General features: G+C 44.2%; 1 protein-coding gene and 1 long non-coding RNA gene across 10 annotated transcripts in view; one reads left to right on the forward strand and one right to left on the reverse strand.

Annotated features, from left to right (window-relative positions):
- Positions 1 to 18,817, forward strand: part of LOC309514562 — a 55,905-nt gene extending 37,088 nt beyond the window's left edge. For 2 of the 4 annotated variants that reach the window (XR_014212063.1, XR_014212064.1), the window contains exons 3-5: positions 9,645 to 9,696; positions 15,560 to 15,835; positions 17,236 to 18,815. This is a non-coding gene — a long non-coding RNA (uncharacterized lncRNA). Of the gene's footprint in view, positions 1 to 659; positions 822 to 9,644; positions 9,697 to 15,559; positions 15,836 to 17,235 lie in introns of all 4 variants that reach the window. The other 2 variants (XR_014212061.1, XR_014212062.1) reach the window with 2 other exon arrangements.
- Positions 12,956 to 20,306, reverse strand: part of B4GALNT4 (beta-1,4-N-acetyl-galactosaminyltransferase 4) — a 177,173-nt gene continuing 169,822 nt past the window's right edge. For all 6 annotated transcript variants that reach the window (XM_082242317.1, XM_082242319.1, XM_082242321.1 and 3 more), the window contains 2 exons: positions 18,824 to 18,950; positions 12,956 to 14,836 (listed from right to left, as the gene is read on the reverse strand). In XM_082242317.1, coding sequence (XP_082098443.1) covers positions 14,722 to 14,836; positions 18,824 to 18,950 — 242 coding nt within the window. In that variant the 3' untranslated portion in view covers positions 12,956 to 14,721. The remainder of the gene's footprint in view (positions 14,837 to 18,823; positions 18,951 to 20,306) is intronic.

A 20,306-nucleotide genomic window follows, 5' to 3' on the forward strand; every position in this document is an offset into this window, starting at 1 on the left:
ATTGAAAATCAATTAATGCGTTCCTATGGTCAAAAAAAGTCCAAACAAAGCCAAATTTGGTACAACAACAGTTTATTAACTGCTCTTTAAAGTCACACATACTGTAAAGAGCAGTTCAAAAATTGAAGGGAAAATAAATTAACTTTATAAACAAAACATGTCTTTGTTTTTAGAGAAAGGAAACAAAGTCGCGAGACGTTTTCGTCTTGCGAAGCAAGCCCATAGGTGAAATTCGTCTTGCGAGGCAAATCGAAAACAGAAAAACCTTTCGTCTAGCGAGTTTTTTGTCTTGCAAGGCATTCGTCTTGCGAGGTACCACTGTATGAGAATAGCCAGTGCCTTTTTTCCCTATTAAAAATGTTTAGGGGTACTCTCAAATACAGTAAATGGACAAAAGTACAAAGATACAAAATGTTTAGGGGTATGTGTACCCCTGCGTCCCCCCAGGAGAAAAAGCACTGAGAATAGCTTTGCTGGATCAGCTTTATTAGCAGAAGCTTCTCTTGTGGCCAGCAGGCCTCAAGCAAGAACATGGGAGCGAGAGAATGTGCTAGATGGGAAAAGAGTGGATTTTTCAGTGCCTCACTGGAACCAGGGGTGATGTGCTGTGTGAAGGGGAAGTTCTGGTCACCTCTCATCTTTTGTACTGTCTCTTTAAGAGTGAGGCCCAGAAAGCCTCAGCAGCACCTGCAGGCCATGTGAATGAATTGGGAGAAACAGCTTCAAGTTTGGGAAAGAAGCCATTAGGAGCAGTTGGGCCTCAGAAGCTGGATGGTGCTGCTGGAAGTGAAAGACAGGCAATGGTTTTCGAGGAAAATAAGGTAGGCTTTGTATATCCCCACCTCACTACAAGAAGTCTGAGCTAAACCTGATAATGTTGAGATTCTGAGATGACCACTGCAAACTGATAATCTGGCAACTCTGGATTAAGAAATATGCCTTTGTAGAGATGGGACACTGGCACCAGGGCTTTATCTGAGTCAGTGTTAGTTTAGTTTGGTTTTCTTTAATTTCTTCATGAGGCAATAAAACACAAAAAGACAAATCAGGCAGTAAAAGCTGACCAATATAAGCAGGCCGTGATGAACGTTCAAAGACAACACATTTAAAACCAGTCTCAAAGCAAAGTGGAACAACAACCCTGTCCCCTCACAAAATCCTTTAACAAATGTCTACAAACACACTGGCTGGGAGTTCCATAGACTTGATATTCAGTGGAAAAGGCACTTTGCATCCTGTCCTGAGTGAAGTGACCAGGGATAATTAAAGTTGTTCTAATCGGGATGTAGGAGAAATTTGGTTCAGTTCACATCTGCCTTGAATGACAAGATTTGGTGATATTCAAGCATTTGAAAACCAATGGTAGCCATGTTGGGTGGAATCTACAACCAGGGAACGATGATTTTCCATTACCTGAAGATTGGCTTTGCATAAATTCCCCTCCAGTAACTTAGTAATACTATACAAGTAACCCTCTTTACCTAAGGCACCATCCTTAATCAATCCCTGGCTTTGCTAAATGAAAGACTGCCATGTTTCTTTTTTACTTCTGCTCTCTGCCTACCCAAGGAACCAAATCCTTGGTTGAAGGTTTGGGACAGTTCTGGGGTACAAACCAGACTTTAATTTAGTAATAGTTACTCATTTTGGGAACAATGGAGTGTCTTTGAAAATGAGAATTCCCTGAATATGCATTTCCTGTGATTCCTCCTTTGTTACTCCTTTTCCATAAATTTCCTTAGATTAGGGATAGGGAACCCTTTTTAAGCCTGAGGGTTGCATTCTTTTCTGGGCAACCTTCTGAGCGTCAAATACTAGTGCTGGGTAGGGCCAGAGACAAGTGGGTACAGCAGCAAGAGTGAATTTTATCTTTGTAGTGTAGGCTAGTCTCTACACACACACACACACTCCTTTCTACTCTCTGTCCAGGCAAGCAAAAAACATATCAGTACTCAAATTATAGCCAGGCAAAAGCCCTAGGGAAGATTCAGAGCAGGGCTGTTGATGACTGTGATGCAGGGAGAGTACCAAGAGCTTGGAAGGCCTGCTATACTTGAAGGAAGTTGCCTTTGTGTTGAAGGATCCTCATTCTCCTATTATCTATCCTACTGTTTGCCTGCAAATGTATTGTTCTGCTGATGACTTGGCTGTGACAAAACCATCAGCCTCCAAAGCTGTGCAAGGTCAAATAACACCACCGATACATAACGCCACTGGTGTTACATGGTTGGGTACATGCTGTCTGTGTTTTATCACTGGTATTATCCACGGTATTAGGTGGCAGAAGTCCGTATTAACAATTATGATAGTGCACGGTTGGTTAAATTTAATCTGATGCATTCCAAGCTAAACACAGGGCAGATGTAGAGGTTTCGATACATGCACAAGAGGCAGAAGGAGGTGATACCATGCTCCAAATCACATTGTCTGGAGTTTGAAGCATGGACCTGAGGAACAGGGTCTTCTCAACAGTGTCACCTTACACTATAGAACTCCCCAAGAAACTCCTTCCCAAGGATGTCCAGAAAAACTGTAAAACTGTTTAAATTTCAGCTAGCATTTTGTGGGTAGTGACTCATTTTAACTGTTGTAATGACTACTGTTCATAAGTTTGGAAGATATTTTAGGGCTTTGCTTTAACTGTAGGATTTTAGGGTGATTAATTTTATTATGTTTTTATGGTTGCCTTATGGGCTGATAAGTTACAATATGTTGGCAGCTCCTCTGAGGGCCCTTTGGAGGTGAATGGTGGGATATAAATCCAAAACTAATATAAACAAACGTACACAGAAACAGGAATTCCCTGCTGTGGGAGGAGTACACTATAGATATGGTTACTATAACAGATGGTAACACATATTCCATACAGATAGAGCTATGTTTGTTATCCCCCTCCCCAATTGCCTTTAGTCTGATGTGCAGTCCACCTAACCCAACTTTTGGGTGACAACTGCTCCCCCCTTCCCAGTGGAATGGGGTGGAAGCGATAGACCTCTCTGAAGTCCCAACTCAATTTGCCTCCCTCATCCTATGCCTGATTTTAAAAGAAATTGAGTTAGACAGGAGATTTGATCAAAGATCATCAATATCTTGTATATAGGCCATGTCCTCTGTGCACATACACACACCCTGTTAATTTACAGGATTAAATTGTAGTTCACTTGTTCTTTCTTTCTTTTGGTACTATTCTGATTTAATAGAATTGTACAAAATCTGTCATAATAACAGCAAATTGGGGATTCTTGGTGCTGTGTGTGTGTAGCTTTCTGTAAATTAAGATCATTCTTCTCTCCCAGCCTTCTACAACTGACATCCAACTTCAATTTAAAGCACCTCAGGACCCTATGTTGTAGCTGGGAGGGTGGGGAATCAATCTGACCGAAACCTCTCTCTTCCCAAACCATTCCAAACACCCTTAGTTTGGCCCTCACCTTTCATTGTGATTATGCTGTTGTTTAGGTCCTAACTCCCTGACCAACCTCAAGCTTCCAGGCCAAGTCTAGTGCTTTGTATTCTAAATCCTTCCACAAACATGGCTCTGCTTGCTCCTCTGATGTTGACAGAGTGGTACTGTGCTTGGAGATGCAGAAATAGCCCCACTCCACATGCTGGCAGAAGGAGAAACACCCTCTCCAGACAGAGATGCTTGCTAATTATAACACAAGGAGGACCTTGAGTTTGGAGGCTCGCTGTTTAGCCCTGTTATTATTATTGCATGATTAGCAAGGGGTCTGGAGAAAACCTTTTCATAAGTAGAGCTCAAATTGCCTTTGAACCTCTTGCATACTACTTACATGAATTTCTGATCACTGTTAAGTGTTGTTGCACAATGTTTTGCAAGAGTTGCCTCTCCGAAGGGCAATAATGCAGTGACATCGAGGTAGTATCACAAACAAAACAACTGTGGTGGTCCAGTATAAATCCTCTACTAATGCCCATTACTGTGTAAATGACATGTTGCAGAATGCACTCTCAGAAAAGCAACCAGTCTCATGGTCAGCGTTGATAGCACTGAAAAGTCGGCCCCATAGCATTTCCAAAGGTTAAAGGTTGGCTTTAGGAAATGGTTGTGAAGACTCTGGAGAAGACGGCTAATCAAATCTTTCCCCAGGCTCCCTGCCTGTATCTCAAGTGGGCTAGGAAACAAGCTCACATTGAGTATTGTTTCGTACTCTCACAGAGAGCCTGAGGGAGTTTGTTATTAATTTTTTCCAGCTACAATTGTCACCTTGCTTGTTCATTGGCACCCAGTGGCCTGGCTGAAGCACTGCAACTTTTTTTAAAAAAAAAAACAACACAACACAACGTTTTTATAAAGGAATTATTGATTTATGAAGGTACATACAGAGCATCTCTGTTTTCCATTCATAGAATCCTTTCTACAGATCAGTTATATGTGATGTGAGACACTAATTTTATGGACAGCACAGTGGTACCTTGGGTTAAGAACTTAATTTGTTCTGGAGGTCCGTTCTTAACCTGAGGTACCACTTTAGCTAATGGGGCCTCCTGCTGCTGCTGTGCTGCCGCTGCATGATTTCTGTTCTCATCCTGAAGCAAAGTTCTTAACCCAAGGTAATATTTCTGGGTTAGCGGAGTCTGTAACCGGAGGTACCACCGTATAGGGTTGCAGGAGAAGAGGGGGTAGTAAACTTTCATTCTTTTATGTGCAAGGTTTCTGTGTCAGCGTCTTGTGGGTAGGTTCTCTTTCTGTTCATTTATTACTTTTTGTTGCTGGTGAGAGAGGTTGGGGGGCCCAGGGCATGGATGGCTGACATTAGTTGGCTGCAGTGAGTTTTATTTCCATGTGTGAGGGAGACGAGTTTTTGGATCCAGTTAGCCACATCAATTTGCATGCTTTCAGTGTGTTCTTGTTGGACTGTGTATGTAATGAAGGGAAGCCATACCGGGGTGAAGGCGTCCTCTTTTGTTTGTTCCTGTGCTAATTTCAATTTGTTGGCAAGTTTTTCTAGTAGGGCTGTTTCCCATATGGTTTGGTACCCATGGTACATGTTCACTCCAGACAGGTCCCTCCTGGCTGCTGAGAGTAGGTGACTTACGAGTTCTTTGCAGTGTGAGTGTGCACTGTTGTCTTGGAAAATACTCAATATGGCCAGTTCTGGGGTGGTTTCTAATACCTTATCGATGTCCTGGCATGAAAGAGAGATGGAGGTCAGGAGTGCTCCTTCGGAAATGTTTGTTCATTGTCTAATGGGAAGACTCGAGTGTCTCCCTCAGCTCTGTGTTACAAAGAGGTGGAAAAGGCCAAGTAGAAGAACATGGAATCAGTTGTATATGCAGATGGGGGCAGGAGCGGGTTGCAGGTCAGCTTGCCATAAATCAGGTTTACAGCAATTTGTTGAGATGAGATTAGCCTAGCTGTAAAATGCAAAGTACAGGATTGAAAGCAAGAATAAACCTGCCACATGGCAGCAGAAGAGAATGGGAAGTATATGAATTTAGGAGTCATGAATTTGATTCTCCGCATCCCATTTCCCCCATACGGCAGTTTTAGGCAAGTCATTATATCTGTCAGTACTCTAGTTTCTGCCCGGAGAAACAGAATTTAACCACAAGGCTTGTTTTGATGTCTACAACCCAGACTTGGCACTTGGGAGGGAGTGCTGCCTCTGACCATGCACAGAGTGCTTTTCTTTTCCCATTAGATTATGATGTAGTTCTCACACATTTGGGTTTAGTGGGAGACCTGCCAAGACAAGATACTGTGATTCCTTGGTAGGCTTGAGCCCTGGTACATCTTAATTCAGGAGCCGAGCATTGAATGTTTTATTTAACTTCCTTCTTCTTTCTTTGTTTATGGAAGATTGTCTTCCATAAACACGGTTTTAACAATGAGTCCGTAAGTGACTGTGGAGCCCAATTCTGAATCCACACATCCTTCCACAGTGGGGACATTGGTTTCTGGGCGGGAGTTGATCACGGTGTGGATTTGCCAAGTGTGCCTTCCTTTTAGCACGTTTCTCCCTTGCATTCTGAGTTTGAGTGTCTTCAAAGTTCATGACACATTTAGTAAAGGCTGTCCTCCAACTGGAGCACTCGCAGGCCAGTGTTTCCCAGTTGTCGGTGTTTATACTACTTTTTTTAGATTTGCCTTGAGAAAGTCTTTAAACCTCTTTTGTTGACCACCAGCATTACGCTTTCCATTTTTAAGTTCGGAGTAGATGCTTTGGAAGACGATAATCAGGCATCCACACAACATGACCAGTCCAACAAAGTTGGTGTTGAGGGCCAAGCATACTTTATCAGACTCCAGTAGTAATACATTAACTGATAAAAGAGTTAATTAAAAGTGCTCCAAGGTTCTCTCCCCTCCCCCCCAATTCTAGGACCAACCCTGGCTTTTAAAGCAGCTTCTCTGTTGGTGAACACTGGCTCAAATAAAGTCCAGATATCACTGGGCCAGATCTATGACTGATTTTTACCACTTACATCTGATACCTCAAATATAGGCTCACTGCAGGAGGAAAGTTTCATCCATTATGCAACCTTGGTAAACCTCTGGCTAGATTACTGCAGTTTACATGGAACTGCTCTTAGCAGCTAGGTGCATAATCTAGCAGCCTGTCTTGAAGAAACACCCTTTAGCATGTGAGCTTCTCTGTCCTCTGAGGTTATCTAATGTAGCACTGCTTCCTGTGCCCTCCACACAAAAGGTAAAATCCCTCTTGGGCATTAAAACCCTTTTTGTTTCACCAATTATTCATTTTGTTTTCTTCGTGCACGGCTTGTCATTTGGATCCAAGTTCCTAAAGAGGTTAACCATAGAAGGTGAATTAAACACACACACACAGACATATTAAAAGAGGAAATGCATGAAACATACTAACATGGTCCTCCAAAACAGCAATTAAAAACAGCTGTGTTAAATTGGCATTAGGGTTGGTGCTGGCTGTTGTTTCTCTCGTTTGCTGAACATAACAGTACATGGGTTTTCTGATTTTAAACTATGTGAATTTACTGTATCGTTATCGTTAAGGCAAGCTACCGTAAATACCTGACTGAAAAAGATGGGGAACACATCTTAGAGTGAGTGGAGAGTGAACAAATATAGTATTAGGGAATGAAAAGTTCCTGACCCAAAGTAAAAAATCTACTGCAGACCATCCCTCTCAGTTAGGGAACTGAAGCTGCAATGCACACTCACCTAGGGGTAAAGAGAACTCAGTGGGACTTAACTTCAGAGCAGACATGCATAGGATGCTTACTCACAGGCTCAGGACTGGTTCTGATTCCAGGTTCTTTATCAGAACTGGATCCTATGATGGCGGTGAGTTGGACAACCTCAGGAAGGTGTTCTTGATGGTGAAACTGCTGGCTGGGTGTGCCAGAAAGAGTGCGCTAGCTGGGTGTGACTGACTGGGTGGCGCTCATGGCCCCAGGGAGATGCTCGGATTCTCTTAGTCAAGCTAGGGCCTGTGCTTGTTCATCGGCAGGCAAATATGTGTGTATATATGGGGGGGTGTTTCACTCTGGCTTCCCCAGAAAGAAAAGGATTTTTAAAATTCCTAAGCAAATGCCCTTCCAAAACAGCAGTTAAAAACAACAAAAGATGAAAAGAACAGTCATACCCCCCAAAATTAAAGCTGTAACTCAGCAACACCCTACCTATTACTGTTTTTAACAGAGGTGGGGAAACCAAAAAGCAAATTAAAGAGAAGGTGTAGTTGTCCATGGCCTCCAAATATCTAAATTTGGCTTTTTAGCATAGGAAACGGTGCCTTATAGTGAATCAGATCATTGGTTCACTTACTGTCAGCAGCTCTCCAGGATTTCGGGCGGGAGTCTTCTCTGCCCTACCTAGAGGTATCAGGGATTTTATTGCTATTTATTCAATTTACGGTGTATCCTGCCCTACCTCCTGAAAGAGCCTAGCGCAGCAAAGAGGTCCACATTTCTTAAAACACACACACACAAACAGTTAAACCATTCTGGAAGCAATTACGGTTAGAAGCATTCTAAAAGCAGGTACAGTTCAAAGCACTATTCCAGCCAGTGTTCTTGTGCTTGCCAGGAACAATATTCTTCAACCACCAAATGCCTGGGTAAACAGGAACATTTTCAAATTCCTCCTAGAAGTTATTAATGGTGGCGACAGGTGCACCTCGCTAGCAAGGGCATTCCACAGCTGGAGAAGCACCTATGAACAAGGCAATGTCATAGGTCAGCACTAAGCTGGCAGCCCCAGGGCTGAACAAGGGACCTTCTCCATTCAAAGCAAATGCTTTACCGTGGAGATACCACCAGTCCATGTATTTCTGTTTATTTTGGGCTTGCCTGTTTGAAATAATTTTGTACCTCTGTAATGTAAATAGTCTAGTTTTGTAGCATTCTTAATTTTTTAAATGAAATGTAAGCCACCTTTTGTGTTGCGTTGCCCCCAAAGGTACGTTTATTGAAATAAATGACAGAATTCCCACATTAGCTCACTTGTCCCTCCCTTCAGGTTGGGTTGTCTCAGTGGCCATGTTTGCATGTATTGGCTCCTGGGGAGATCACACCTGCTTTGCTCCAGTCTTTTTAGGTGGTGCAGCACAGCTGCTAAGACAAGCCTTGGCTTAGCACAGTTATCTGAACTGGAGATTGTGGCCGAGCTTTTCCCTCTTTAACTGTGATGTGTAGCCAAGGTTTTTTCTTGGTTGTAGATTGTGGTTAAGGAGGAGACAGTTTAATCACAATCTTGGGTTCAGATGACACACTAAGTCCAAGGCTTGCTTTAGCTGCCATGCTTCCATGAGCTCAAAGGTGCAAAGCAGATGTCAGCTCTGCTCTGGGAACAAGCATATTTGTGTGGTCCTCATCAGCCATGGTTTGACTTACCATGATGTGCAAACTATGTTGCTCATGTTGTCCTCATGTCCTGCTATGCAACTGCAGGGCACCTTTTTAAGGGAGAACAACCAGAGTGGTACTACAAGAGAGGACAGGCGCTAGTGGGAATATTACGGTATTTAATGGTTCTCTGATGTGATGCTGCCTGAAGGTGCCACTGCAAGTGTTAGGCAGTGATCTCACCAATTGAGGTGTGAGGCCCAACTCTGCTAGTTAAATTGGGTTTGAACAGTATCATAATTCATATAACAATCATGACAACTCAGTGCAGGGTCCAAGGTTTTACGGAAACGGTTCGTGTGACTGGGTATGTTAGGGTGAATTTCTGTACTAGGTTGGTTTTTTAACAAAGAAATGCTTTGACTTTGGGTTTACACTTTCTAAGTCACCTATGGCAGTGATGGGTTGGTGGGTGAGGCAGAACGTAGAAGAAGTGTTTGTGCAATGAAGGGGGAAGAAAATGAATCCTTATCTGCCTGTTGAGGCTGTGCAAGCTAGCAGTGACTTGCTAACTGACATTGGAAGCAGTACCCAATTAATATTTTTGTTTGGAAAATAAGCACAACCAATGAGAAGCCAAATACCCTTTTTTTAATAAAAAAAGGAAAAAAGTTCACTTTCCATTATGCTGATGCCTCCAGCGTGTCAAGTTGATAAGTGGGAAAGAAACTCCATACGTATCTCTTGCTTAGCTGCTCCCTTGCCTTTTGGGATTGCTTCAGCCCATGGATTTGTAGGTAGCAGTTGCTGTGATGTGCATGATTAAATAATTCCTAATTTCTTTTCCCTTTCAGAACTGATTGTCCCCAGCTCCCAAGCTATCTCAGCAGCCTGATTTAGGAGGAGGTAGGGAAAGCTTTTGTTGTTGGTGTTGCTATTGTTGAACAGTTGGGAATCAGAAATCCTTGGTGTCCCAAATATCAAGGGGTGGATGCCCATCTATCTTCTGCCCCACCTCTGATCTTGATTGCATGGGGAAATGCTTTGTATATGACAACACATATTGGCAGTGCTGATATCTTCTTTGCATCTCTCCTCATTTTCTTCTGGGTCATCCACCTGTTGTGTTTTGTAAGCAAAGCAAGGTGATGGTGAGCTGTTTTTGTGCTGCAGTGGAAGGTGCTCAGCTAGAGAAGTCCAGGTGACAGACTACTCCTGTTGTTTTTTTGTGTAAAAAAAATATAGAGCACACTTAGTAGCCATGCCAAGGTTTACAACAAAAATAAAAATTAATATATAGTTAAATTAAAACAATATAAGCAACTATCCCTGTATTCAAACAGCCAAGATAAAACCAGAAATAAAAGTGATAGCTTTAAAAGGCCAGCCTATGAAAAATAACAAGTGAGTGGGTCTGATGGACCTCTTTAGGTAAGGAATTCCCATAGGGAAGATGCTCCTGTCAAGAAGCCCTTGTTCCTTGATGCCTTTGTCTAGCCTAGGAGGGTGGGGTTCTCATATCATGCCTTCTTCTGATTATTTAAGAGTCTTCAGAGGAACAAATGAGATGAGACATGCCTTCCACTACCCTGGGCCCATACCCATGGAGCTTTAATGACAGAACAAATCCAAAACAAAAACCAGCAGGTTTCATTGACTTTTCAGCTTAGCCCAACTCAGCTGTTGGCACCTATAAGTCCAATGGGGTGGATATGGAAGGTCTGATATCCTTAGCTGTACCACTGCAGTCAGGAATAGTATCGGGTGAAACAGCCTGATCCCAATACTATGCAAAATCTGGAACCAGCAGCATAAGCACCCACTCCAGTTTGTCTGATGCACAGCTGGCCACCAGTATAATGCAATTGCATGGGTCAGTGTGTAATGGGCTCTAGATGTGGCTCTAACCTTTCTGGCCTAGGTGAGTATTTCAAGATGATATTTACTGCATGTGCTCTATATCTCCTCCTTGCCCAGAGACTAAGAATGGATTCATGGAGACTGCATAAATGTGGTGCCTTGAGGTGATATGTGAGAGGTGGAAGTTTCTTCCTGTTATAGTTGTAGACCTAATGAATTACAAGAGGGAAGTCTTGAGGCCTGCTAACTTGTGTGCTGAACCAGATCCTCTCCAAGGAGTGATGAGGTTGAGACCCAGCTTCTGAAAACCATGACTTAGCTGTGGGTAAGGAGCAGAAATGCTGTGATTTCCCCCCTCTTTAATATACACATACCCTGATACAAAACACAACACCGATAATAAAAAACCTATTATCAAATATATAACAAACTCATTATTTAAACACTATCATTCAATTATTCACATGTTGTTTCTCAAGCAATTATAAGCTTTATATCTTTTTATTCCAGCAGCAAAAAATATTTTAACATTAAGCTGGTGTTATGTACGTTACAAAAGGGGACCAAAGTTTTTTTAATCGTTCTTTTCTAGCTGCCCTGCTGTTAATCAGTTCTGTGCACCAGCAGGCTTGCTTGTTCATGGTTTGCCTTAAGTGAGGCTATTGTGGCAGAGACAGCGTTCCTTATGAGGTCTGGCCAGAATGGGAAAAGATTAATGCAGGGAAGTCAGCTCCTCTATAATGAGATCCTGGCTTTCCTGAAACAAAATGCAAAGGGAGCACTAATCAGGGACACGATTATTCAGAGAAGATGAGGTGCCATCTTTCATGAGTTTGTTCTTCTGATTATGCCTTTGTAGGGATTAGCAGGCTGTAGTAACTTGCCATCAGCTCTGTATCCATGTATTTGATGCTTGAAAGAGTCTGCATTGCAAACAGCCTTAGCTGAATCTCCAGAGCTAGCAAAAAGGAACATTCTATCATGGCAGAATCAGACTAATAGTGTTGCCCCACCCCCCCAAGTGTGTTTTGTTCAAAAACCCAAAATGCATTTAGCCACATTTTCTTAATGAACAAATTTCCTAGCACCTGCAGAGTTCCTCCTGCCTCTCGTGTCCTTTTCTCAGTGGCACTGCCTGCCTTCTATTTTTTCCCTTCTCTTTAGAGCTAAATATAGGCCAAAAGCATCTCAGTGTGACCACACCCAGCTGTGGCCGGCCAGGGTGAAACCTGTGTGGCAGGGCAGAGCAGCGTTGATGAAATCTGGATGCGAGTGTCAGTTTGAAGGCATTTCTTTCTCATCCTTAATGCCTTTTCTAAAATTCAGAAAGTTGTTTTTCTCTTACAGAAACGAATACAATGTTCCTTTCTCTTGCCCCCATTTAACGCAACCAGGCGCTCAGCATGAGTAGCGTTCTTTTTCCCCACTGCACTTTCCACAGGTGGGGCGGGGGCAGTTCACCATCCACAGCATGACAAAGGGAGAGGGCACCAGCAGAAGTTCTCACGGATGCCATTGTGACCACGCAGGCAAATCCAGGCTGAAGCATAAAGGTGTTTTGGGTAGTACTTGCTCAAACATGCCCTCCAGTTTCTTTAGATTTCTTCCCTTGTAAAAAGAGACTTCTGTTTTTCTGCTTCATTCACAAAGTGCTTTAAAAGGCATTTGTAATTTTGCAAAGAAGACTATGGTGTGTTTTTCTTTCTATTAAGTATTTCCCTGGCACTCTGCAGCCTTCCTGATCTGAAAAGGCCCATGGGATGAATTTCCTCCATGGTCTCCTCTCCTGGAGTTACCTGAAGCTGGGGCGACTGGCAACCTAGCTCCTGGATTTAAGCGCTCTTCCCTTTGTTTCTAAGGGAAGCGCTTCCCAATACATTTTTTTTAAGTGTACTGATTTCTTTAAAAGTAAAAATAACTTAAAAGCTGGGAGCATAGTAGACAACCCTCCCAGCTTCCTGTGCTTACAGCAAAGCCCAGCCTGGGATGTCACAGGCTTGGAGGGGCTGCAGAATGCAGAGCACCAGGGAGATGACTTTGATAATTTCAGAATGCAATTTATTTTCTCATTTATGATAGAGAATGCTTGGGGGAAAGTGGGAGAAGTCTTCAGCACAGCACCAATTGCAGGGTCAGACCCTCTTGGGGATAGTCTAAGTGAGGCAAAGTTTGAGTGCACCAGTAGTGTCACAACACAATACTCTTCCTATACCATTGCATGGCTGGGAGGGGAAGGATCTTTGCAGTGGAAATCAACCTTTTTTCAGATGGCATTTGCAAAGCACCAAAACTGAAACCTGGAAGATAATCAGAACCAAGACATTTACTTTATTTTTAATAACAATATCAATAAAAATAAAAAAATAAAACAAAAGCAGACATAACTTTCTGAAAACAGCTTTCTACCTCATAATTTCACAGAAATTAGCTTGGAAATATTGTTGTGCCCTCCCCTCCTTTGATTCCTGCACCGTCCCTTTCTGTTACCCCAACCACAGCAGCCTGTGAAGATGAACCTGAGGATAGTGAAACCTCACCTACTTCTCCAACTGTGTGTGGAAAAGGAGGGGGGTTCCTCTGGAAGTAATGTTGATTAGAGGAAAACATGGTCCTCCAGTCCGCTCTTTCAGCCCATCCTGATTTTCCTAGCTATCCAATCCCCTCCCCAAAATGAGGGTTTTTATGGTGGTGGGTATTCACACCTCATAGCATGAGGATGGTACCCAGCTTTCTTCCATCAGCTTGGTTGGGTGACTGGAGAAGAGTGGGCAGTAACTGGAAGCTTAGGCTCACTGAGCAACTCAGCACTCATGGGTTCCCAGGGTTTCTCCTTAATTCCTGGCAGCTCCAGTGCTGATGGTTATACAGAAACCCACCTACTCTCTCTGTGGCCACTTCAGATGGCACAGAGAGCTACTCGATACTTTCCTTGTACCAAACAACAGATGAAGGATGAAAGGGAAGAATGAGAAGGGTGCAAGCCAATTCTGATGCGAATGTGTTGTGATGGGAAAAGAAAGTGGAAGGGCCTCAATACTTTTCTGTTCCTTTGCCATTTCATTGAAGTGTGAAAGAGAACTGTACTGTTCCTATCTGGACTATGTCCTCACATTGGGAGTCTCTGCACCTCCAGCGCAGGGGAGATGTGCAAGTTCTCTTTCTGATAAGACTGAGATGTGGAAGAACAGGAAGCACAAGGTGCCTATACCCCCAGCCCCCTTAGCAAGATTATTGCATCTGAAGTGGCTCTGAGAGTAGTGAAGGGCACTCTCATGATCGTGCCCTCTCTCTCTTGAAACTCTTTCCCCCAATCTCCATCCTAGCATGATCTTCATCAGTCACAGAAGCAGCAGGTACGTGTAGGAAGATCACAGGGGGCTAGATTTGGGGCTGCCTCTACCTAAGACAGATCCAGAAAATATGCAGATGGGCCAGAAACCCAAAATTCACTTAGAAAGACTGAAACACTCCCCCCCCCAAACCTGACATGAGCCTTTCCCTCAAAAATCCTCTTAGGACATTGAACTCTCCTGAGGGCCCAACTTTGACCATGATATAGTGTTGAGGCCCAGTCACCTCAGGAGTGAACAGCACTTGTCACACTGAAGATTCTTCCTTTGCTTTCAGGTGCCAAAACTATGAGCCAAGTAACAAGAGTGATCCTCCCCTGGCAGCTGCATGAGCTTTGTGTAGCGGTCCCAGCACCTTCCTTCCTGGCTGTAGTAATACTGGAAGGCACATCCCATTCTCCCTTTCAGCAGGAATCCCGACCTTTCAGTACTACTGAGTTAATAAATGCAATTTCTGACTAAGAAATTAGATCCCTTAAGAAAAGTCACAAAAAAAATCCCAAAGTAAACATGGTTTGCTTTAAATAGTTCAGTAGAAACCCTCGACTCCCGAGAGCCCTTGCGCAGGGCCTCTGACCGATGCTGCATCCAGGAGGGCACCTGCAGCAGTGTGGAAGGTGTGCCGAGTCACAGGTAGCAAAGCCAAGATGGCAGCTGCTGCTTCCTCTTTGCCTCCCGAAGAGGACCAGGAGTGGGGATCAGCTGAGGGCAGGGCTGGTGTTTAGTCTTTGGGTGTCTTCTTGCTGCGTGAATTCCACATGCCACGTTTGGAATGGTAGTAATGGTAAAAGTTCCTGAGTCGCAAACGTTCCACCTCCAGCCCACTCTGAAGCACCCTGTGAGCAAGCCAAACAGAAGGAAATCAAGAGACAGAAAGGTCATTTAGTCCTCCAACTAAACATCTGTTAAGGACTTAAACCACTTTCAACTATGCCACTAAAACACATGCTGAGACTCTCTCACCCTTGCTAACACAGGGTATAATGTGGGAAAGAAACGGAATGTACATTTTGCCAATGGAGATTTTAAAGTTATCATTGTGTGGTAACTGAAGAACAAACTACTTTTAAATGTCATGCATGGAAACAGCTTTTAGAGACTGCCTCCTAAACTATACCCCCTTCACACCTCTTTAGCATACACATTTGAGAGCATGTTCAGTGTGTCATTTGCAAACCAAAGCTGTAACACCCTTACACAAAGAAGTCTTATTCATCTCCCTGTGACTTACTCTTGAGTAAACCCATAGAGCAAACCTGAACAAACCTGCTGGGCTGCATGGCATTTAGGGAGAGATTCTGATCAGCTAATCCAGATTTCTAAAATTTCTCTTAAGCTTTGCCAAAGCTTGAACTTCCAAAGGGTAAAGTAAGATCTTTTGATGTGGGCAAACACTTAGTGCCTAAGGATATGCATGCAGGGATTTGTTGTTAGTTGCATATTTTATTTATATTCTGTTTATTATTGTGAGTATATATAAATTGCTTTGGCCACTGACTACAAAAATAAAGGCCTCAGATTGACACGTAACTCTTGTCTTCTTCATCCTTCATTGCTAGGATCTGACTGCTTCCAGATGGCGACCTTTTCGGGTGTCAAACATGCTGACATAAGAGAGGATAGAACTGGTATTGCTGCCTGTTACTCCTTGAAAATAAATGCTCAGTAAGTGGTCCATATTCATAAGCAGGATAATGCTAGAAGAGCAAACACACAATATCATGGCTGTTTTGTGAATACAAAAATTGGGAACCTGCAGTTTTTTCTGGTCACGGAAGAAAAAAAGTGATCTCTTCTGGCATCATGATGAGCAGACCACTCATGTGAATGGTACCGTATTTTTCGCTCCATAGGGTGCACCTGACCATAGGGCGCACCTAGTTTTTAGAGGAGGAAAATACGGGAAAAAATATTCTGAATCAAATGTTGCAATAAACTATTTAAAGGAGCAAAGTGGGCGGCTCCTGTCCGCTTTGCTGCTTTAAACGGAGCCTCAGAGGAGGGTAGGAAGGGGAACCATGGCTTATCAGTTAATAATGCTGAGCCTGACTTATGGCCATCGAGATTAGCCTGGCCGTCTCAGTGGAAATCTGGGGAGGCTGGGGTAGACTTTCCAGTGGTCAAAGTGTGGTTGTGTCTTCCTGCCCGGCATCTATTTCCTGCCCTCTTTCCCCCCTGCACCCCCGCACCCTGCTTCGAGGGAAGGAAGCGGAGCCATGGATCCTCTGCTCGCAACTGCAGTGAATTCCCTCCACTTTGAAGCAGGAAAGTGGGAGAGGAGCTGCTTACATGAGTGTAAGCTGCTCCCCTCCCACATTGCCGCTTCAAAGGGAGCCCAGGAGGAGGGAATCTGCTGCAGCCGCAAGCAGTGGAGGATCCATGGTCCCTTTCCTTCCCTCCTCCATGATTGCTTTGAAGCAGGAAAGTAGGAGAGGAGCTGCTTACACAAGTGTAAGCTGCTCCCCTCCCACTTTCCTGCTTCAAAGGGAGCCCAGGAGGAGGGAATCTGCTGCATTTGCCAGCAGAGGATCCATGGTCCCCTTCCTTCCCTCCTCCGTAGTTGCTTTGAAGGAGGAAAGTGGGAGAGGAGCTGCTTACACGAGTGTAAGCTGCTGCCCTCCCACATTGCCGCTTCAAAGCAATCACGGAGGAGGACTCCGCTGCAGCCGTGAGCAGCGTCCCCTTCCTTCCCTCCTCCGTAGTTGCTTTGAAGGCGGAAAGTGGGAGAGGAGCTGCTTACACGAGTGTAAGCTGCTCCCCTCCCACTTTCCTGCTTCAAAGCAATCACGGAGGAGGGAATCCGCTGCAGCGGAGGATCGTGGGAGAGGAGCTGCTTACACGAGTGTAAGCTGCTCCCCTCCCACATTGCCGCTTCAAAGGGAGCCCGGGAGAAGGGAATCTGCTGCAGCTTCCCCCACCTCCTGCAGCAGCCGCACGCTCTTTAAAGGGGCTGCGGCTTCTCCTGGCTTTTCTGGGAGGTGGGGGGATTCCCCCACCTCGTAGAAAAGCCTGCAGGAGCCGCACAGCCTTTAAAGAGGGCGCTGCTCTTGGGGGCCAGTCAGTCCCTTCTCCCTCCTGGAGAAAAGCCCGCAAGAGCGCACGAAGCTTGTGTGCGGCTCTTGAGGGCTTTCCCCGCCTGCCTCCCCCCTGCATTCGCTCCATAGGACGCACACACATTTTCCCTTGCTTTTTAGGAGGGAAAAAGTGTGTCCTATGGTGCGAAAAATACGGTAAGTTTGTGGGGAGCCAGCCACTTGTAGTGCCGTCTGCACCAGATCTCAAAAGTACCCTCACAATGACAGATCTCACAGTGACATGAAAGTTACTGTGCTGGTCCATATTAATCCAAAGGCTATCAAGAAACAGGATCACTGTGGTTGGCCAAATCCAAAACTGCAACTATGGCATGGTGACACCTCCCTCACCATGTTTCCAGGCTGAGCCACTCATGAAGGACATGGTCATACAAACAAGCCTTGAAAGTGTTGCTTTTTGCTTTTCTAACACTCCCTGGTGCTAAGGGAAGACTACCACAGGACAAGTATACAGTTCGCTGGGGCCAGTTCTGCAGGACAGATAAACAATGCTTTTTCTTTTATGACTCTCTCGGTGGCAGAGCAGAAGGGACCAAAATTCACTGGTGGGGGCAAAGGCCCCTGCCTCTGCTGTGTGCTGGCAGCACCCCAAAGAAAATTAGGAGGTTGTTCTAAGACTGCAGCAATCGAAGGGCCCTCAGTTGAGTTATGTGACCCTGCAATGTTGGCATGCAAGTTTTAAAATCAATTTACTCTACATGGTTAAATTTCTAAAGACATTTTGATAATTTGATAGCTCTACCAGATTGGTTGAAAGAAAGCTTATAAATTAAGAAATAAATGAGGAAATCCCGGTTTTGGCTCTTTCATTATTCTTTGAAGAATATATATATATCACTCATCTAACAACTAAGGGGAAAGGGTTTCACTTCTCCCAGTGTACGTCAGGGACAGGGAGACCTTGCAGGTTTCCTGTGCAAACCTTGGGGTGAATGGCTTCCCCTTTGTTAAGCAGAGGTTAAAATCAAGGGTGAATGCAGCATCCCGGCCTTCTGAACACTACAACAAGGAACTGGGAATTGGTGGCACATCTTGAAATGAAAAAATCTTCAAGTAGACCAAGAGCCTCGGGGCATTTCTGCAAAGTCACAGCAGAGGCTCCAATCACATTTCAGATTTGGCATGAAAGCCCCAGGCCCTTTTCAAAGTCAATTGAACAACATCCAATAGATGGAGGGGCGGTACAGCTTTGCGTTGAGAGGTGGGAGAGAGGCTGTGCTGCAGTTTGCCCCTTCTCAATTAAAAATGTAGGTAGGTGTGTGCAGCAGCAGAAAACACAACCTCCAAAGAATTTCATTAAAAAAGGTGAGAACATTGCTGTTGGGGAAGGAAAGGGTTAATTTTGTTGTCCTTCAAAAAAGAGAGAGAGGAAAGAACAAAAGTGGGGGGAGAGGCTAGAATGCTAGAGAATATCACCTTCTTCCTTAATATAAACATAATAGTATTTTAGGGCATTAAATTTGTCTGCGTGGTGCTGATTATGCCCACCCTGCTCAGGTATGGCAACAGGGATCTTGAACCATGCTACATATGTTGAGGCCTGCACATATGATATCATTGACTTGTGACAGACGCCTCTGCAAAGTGCAGTAGACCTCAAGATCCTCATCTCTACACCAAATGTTGCCAGCTATCTACCCAGAGTCAATAAACCTGCCTTGTCCTGCACTAGGTATTTACTCAGCACTGGGGGGATTTGGGGGCTCTGGGCCATCCCAGAAATCTCACCTGTCCAACAGCTCCCAGTCCTCTCCACCCCAGCGGTCCCGGAACTCTTCTGTGTTCATCCCACCAATACGGTCAAAGTCAGATTTGTAGATCCCAAAGAGGCCAAAGCCATTCACCTCCCAGTAGCCTGAGAAAAATGAACCAAGAATGTTGCCAGGATCTTGATATGGAAGCAAGGCTATTCTTGAGAGCCTAGACAGTTCTTGTCTCCCATTCATTTTGCTACCCAAAGAAGCCACTCTGTCCTCTGCTGGCAGCAAATATTATCTCATGTGGATTCAAAACAGTTATAGAAATAACTTTAATTAGATGAACTTCTGTGAAACCAGGACTTGTTTCTATTCTTCTTTATTCATTGTTTATAGAAATTATATTGTGCCCCCCCTTCAGTAGTGATTTCAGGGCAAGGTACAACAATTTAAAATACAAGCATCAATTAAAACAAAAAAGGAAAATATAGTGAAAAAAATCATTGATCTATCTATTGTTATAAACAACAGGGCCATGTTGCCCCCACCCCAACATGCTCAGTGGGGAGATGATTCCACCACTTGGATGTGAATTACCAAGAAGGTCCTCTGGCAAGTCCCAGATCGCCTGATTCTAGTTAAAGAGGGGCTGCAGAAGAACCTTCCACAGCCAGCCCCAAGCGTTCCTTCAGATCTCCAGGTCCTGAGCCATTTAGGACTTACAACTAAAACTTTAAATAGGCCCAGGGACATGCAGTCAGCCAGCGCAGGTCTTTGAGAACCAGTGTTATATGGTCTTGTGCAGACATATCCATTAACACTCTGACTGCTGTTATTTTGCCCCAAATGCAGTTTCCAGACCATCCTCAAGGGCAGTTTCACATAGAGCTGATTGCAGGAGCTTACTAGTACCTAGATTACTGCAGCTGGGTTATTCCTGTCCAGGTAAAGTAAAATCCAGGAGTCGTCCCCCCCCCCCAGACTATGCACCTGTCCCTGTGATACAGTGCACCCTTGTACAGAACAGGCATTCCTATTTCCTGGTCTCAGGAACCACCAATCCATAGCAGCTCAATCTCACCATGGTTTAGCTTCCATTTACTGTCCCTCATCCAACCCATTAGTGCCTCCACACATTGTTCCAGTACCTGCCCAGCTTCACTTGACCCAGACAACCTTGTCCGTGCTGACTGGTAGCAGTTCTTAACAAATTCAGAGCCCTGGGAGAAGGCAAGCGTATTCACTCTGCTGCCCAATCTGTTTTCTGCCCCAGAATTTCAACAATATGAAACAGATTTCAAGTGACAAGTATTTGGCAAAAAGGAATGCCTACTGCACGAAGTCCAAATAGCCTGAAGATTTCAGATAAAATATATGGACCCGCTGACACAATAATTAATAATTTAATAACACCAGGTATTAAAAATCATAACTTTGGTGTATGCTTTCTCTCTCTCTCTCTCTCTCTCTTACTTCCCTGCTGCTTTCTACTGCTAAAACATCCACACACATAC

This window comes from Podarcis vaucheri (genome assembly GCF_965113315.1).
Source record: "Podarcis vaucheri genome assembly, chromosome: 1".
NCBI lineage: Eukaryota > Metazoa > Chordata > Lepidosauria > Squamata > Lacertidae > Podarcis > Podarcis vaucheri.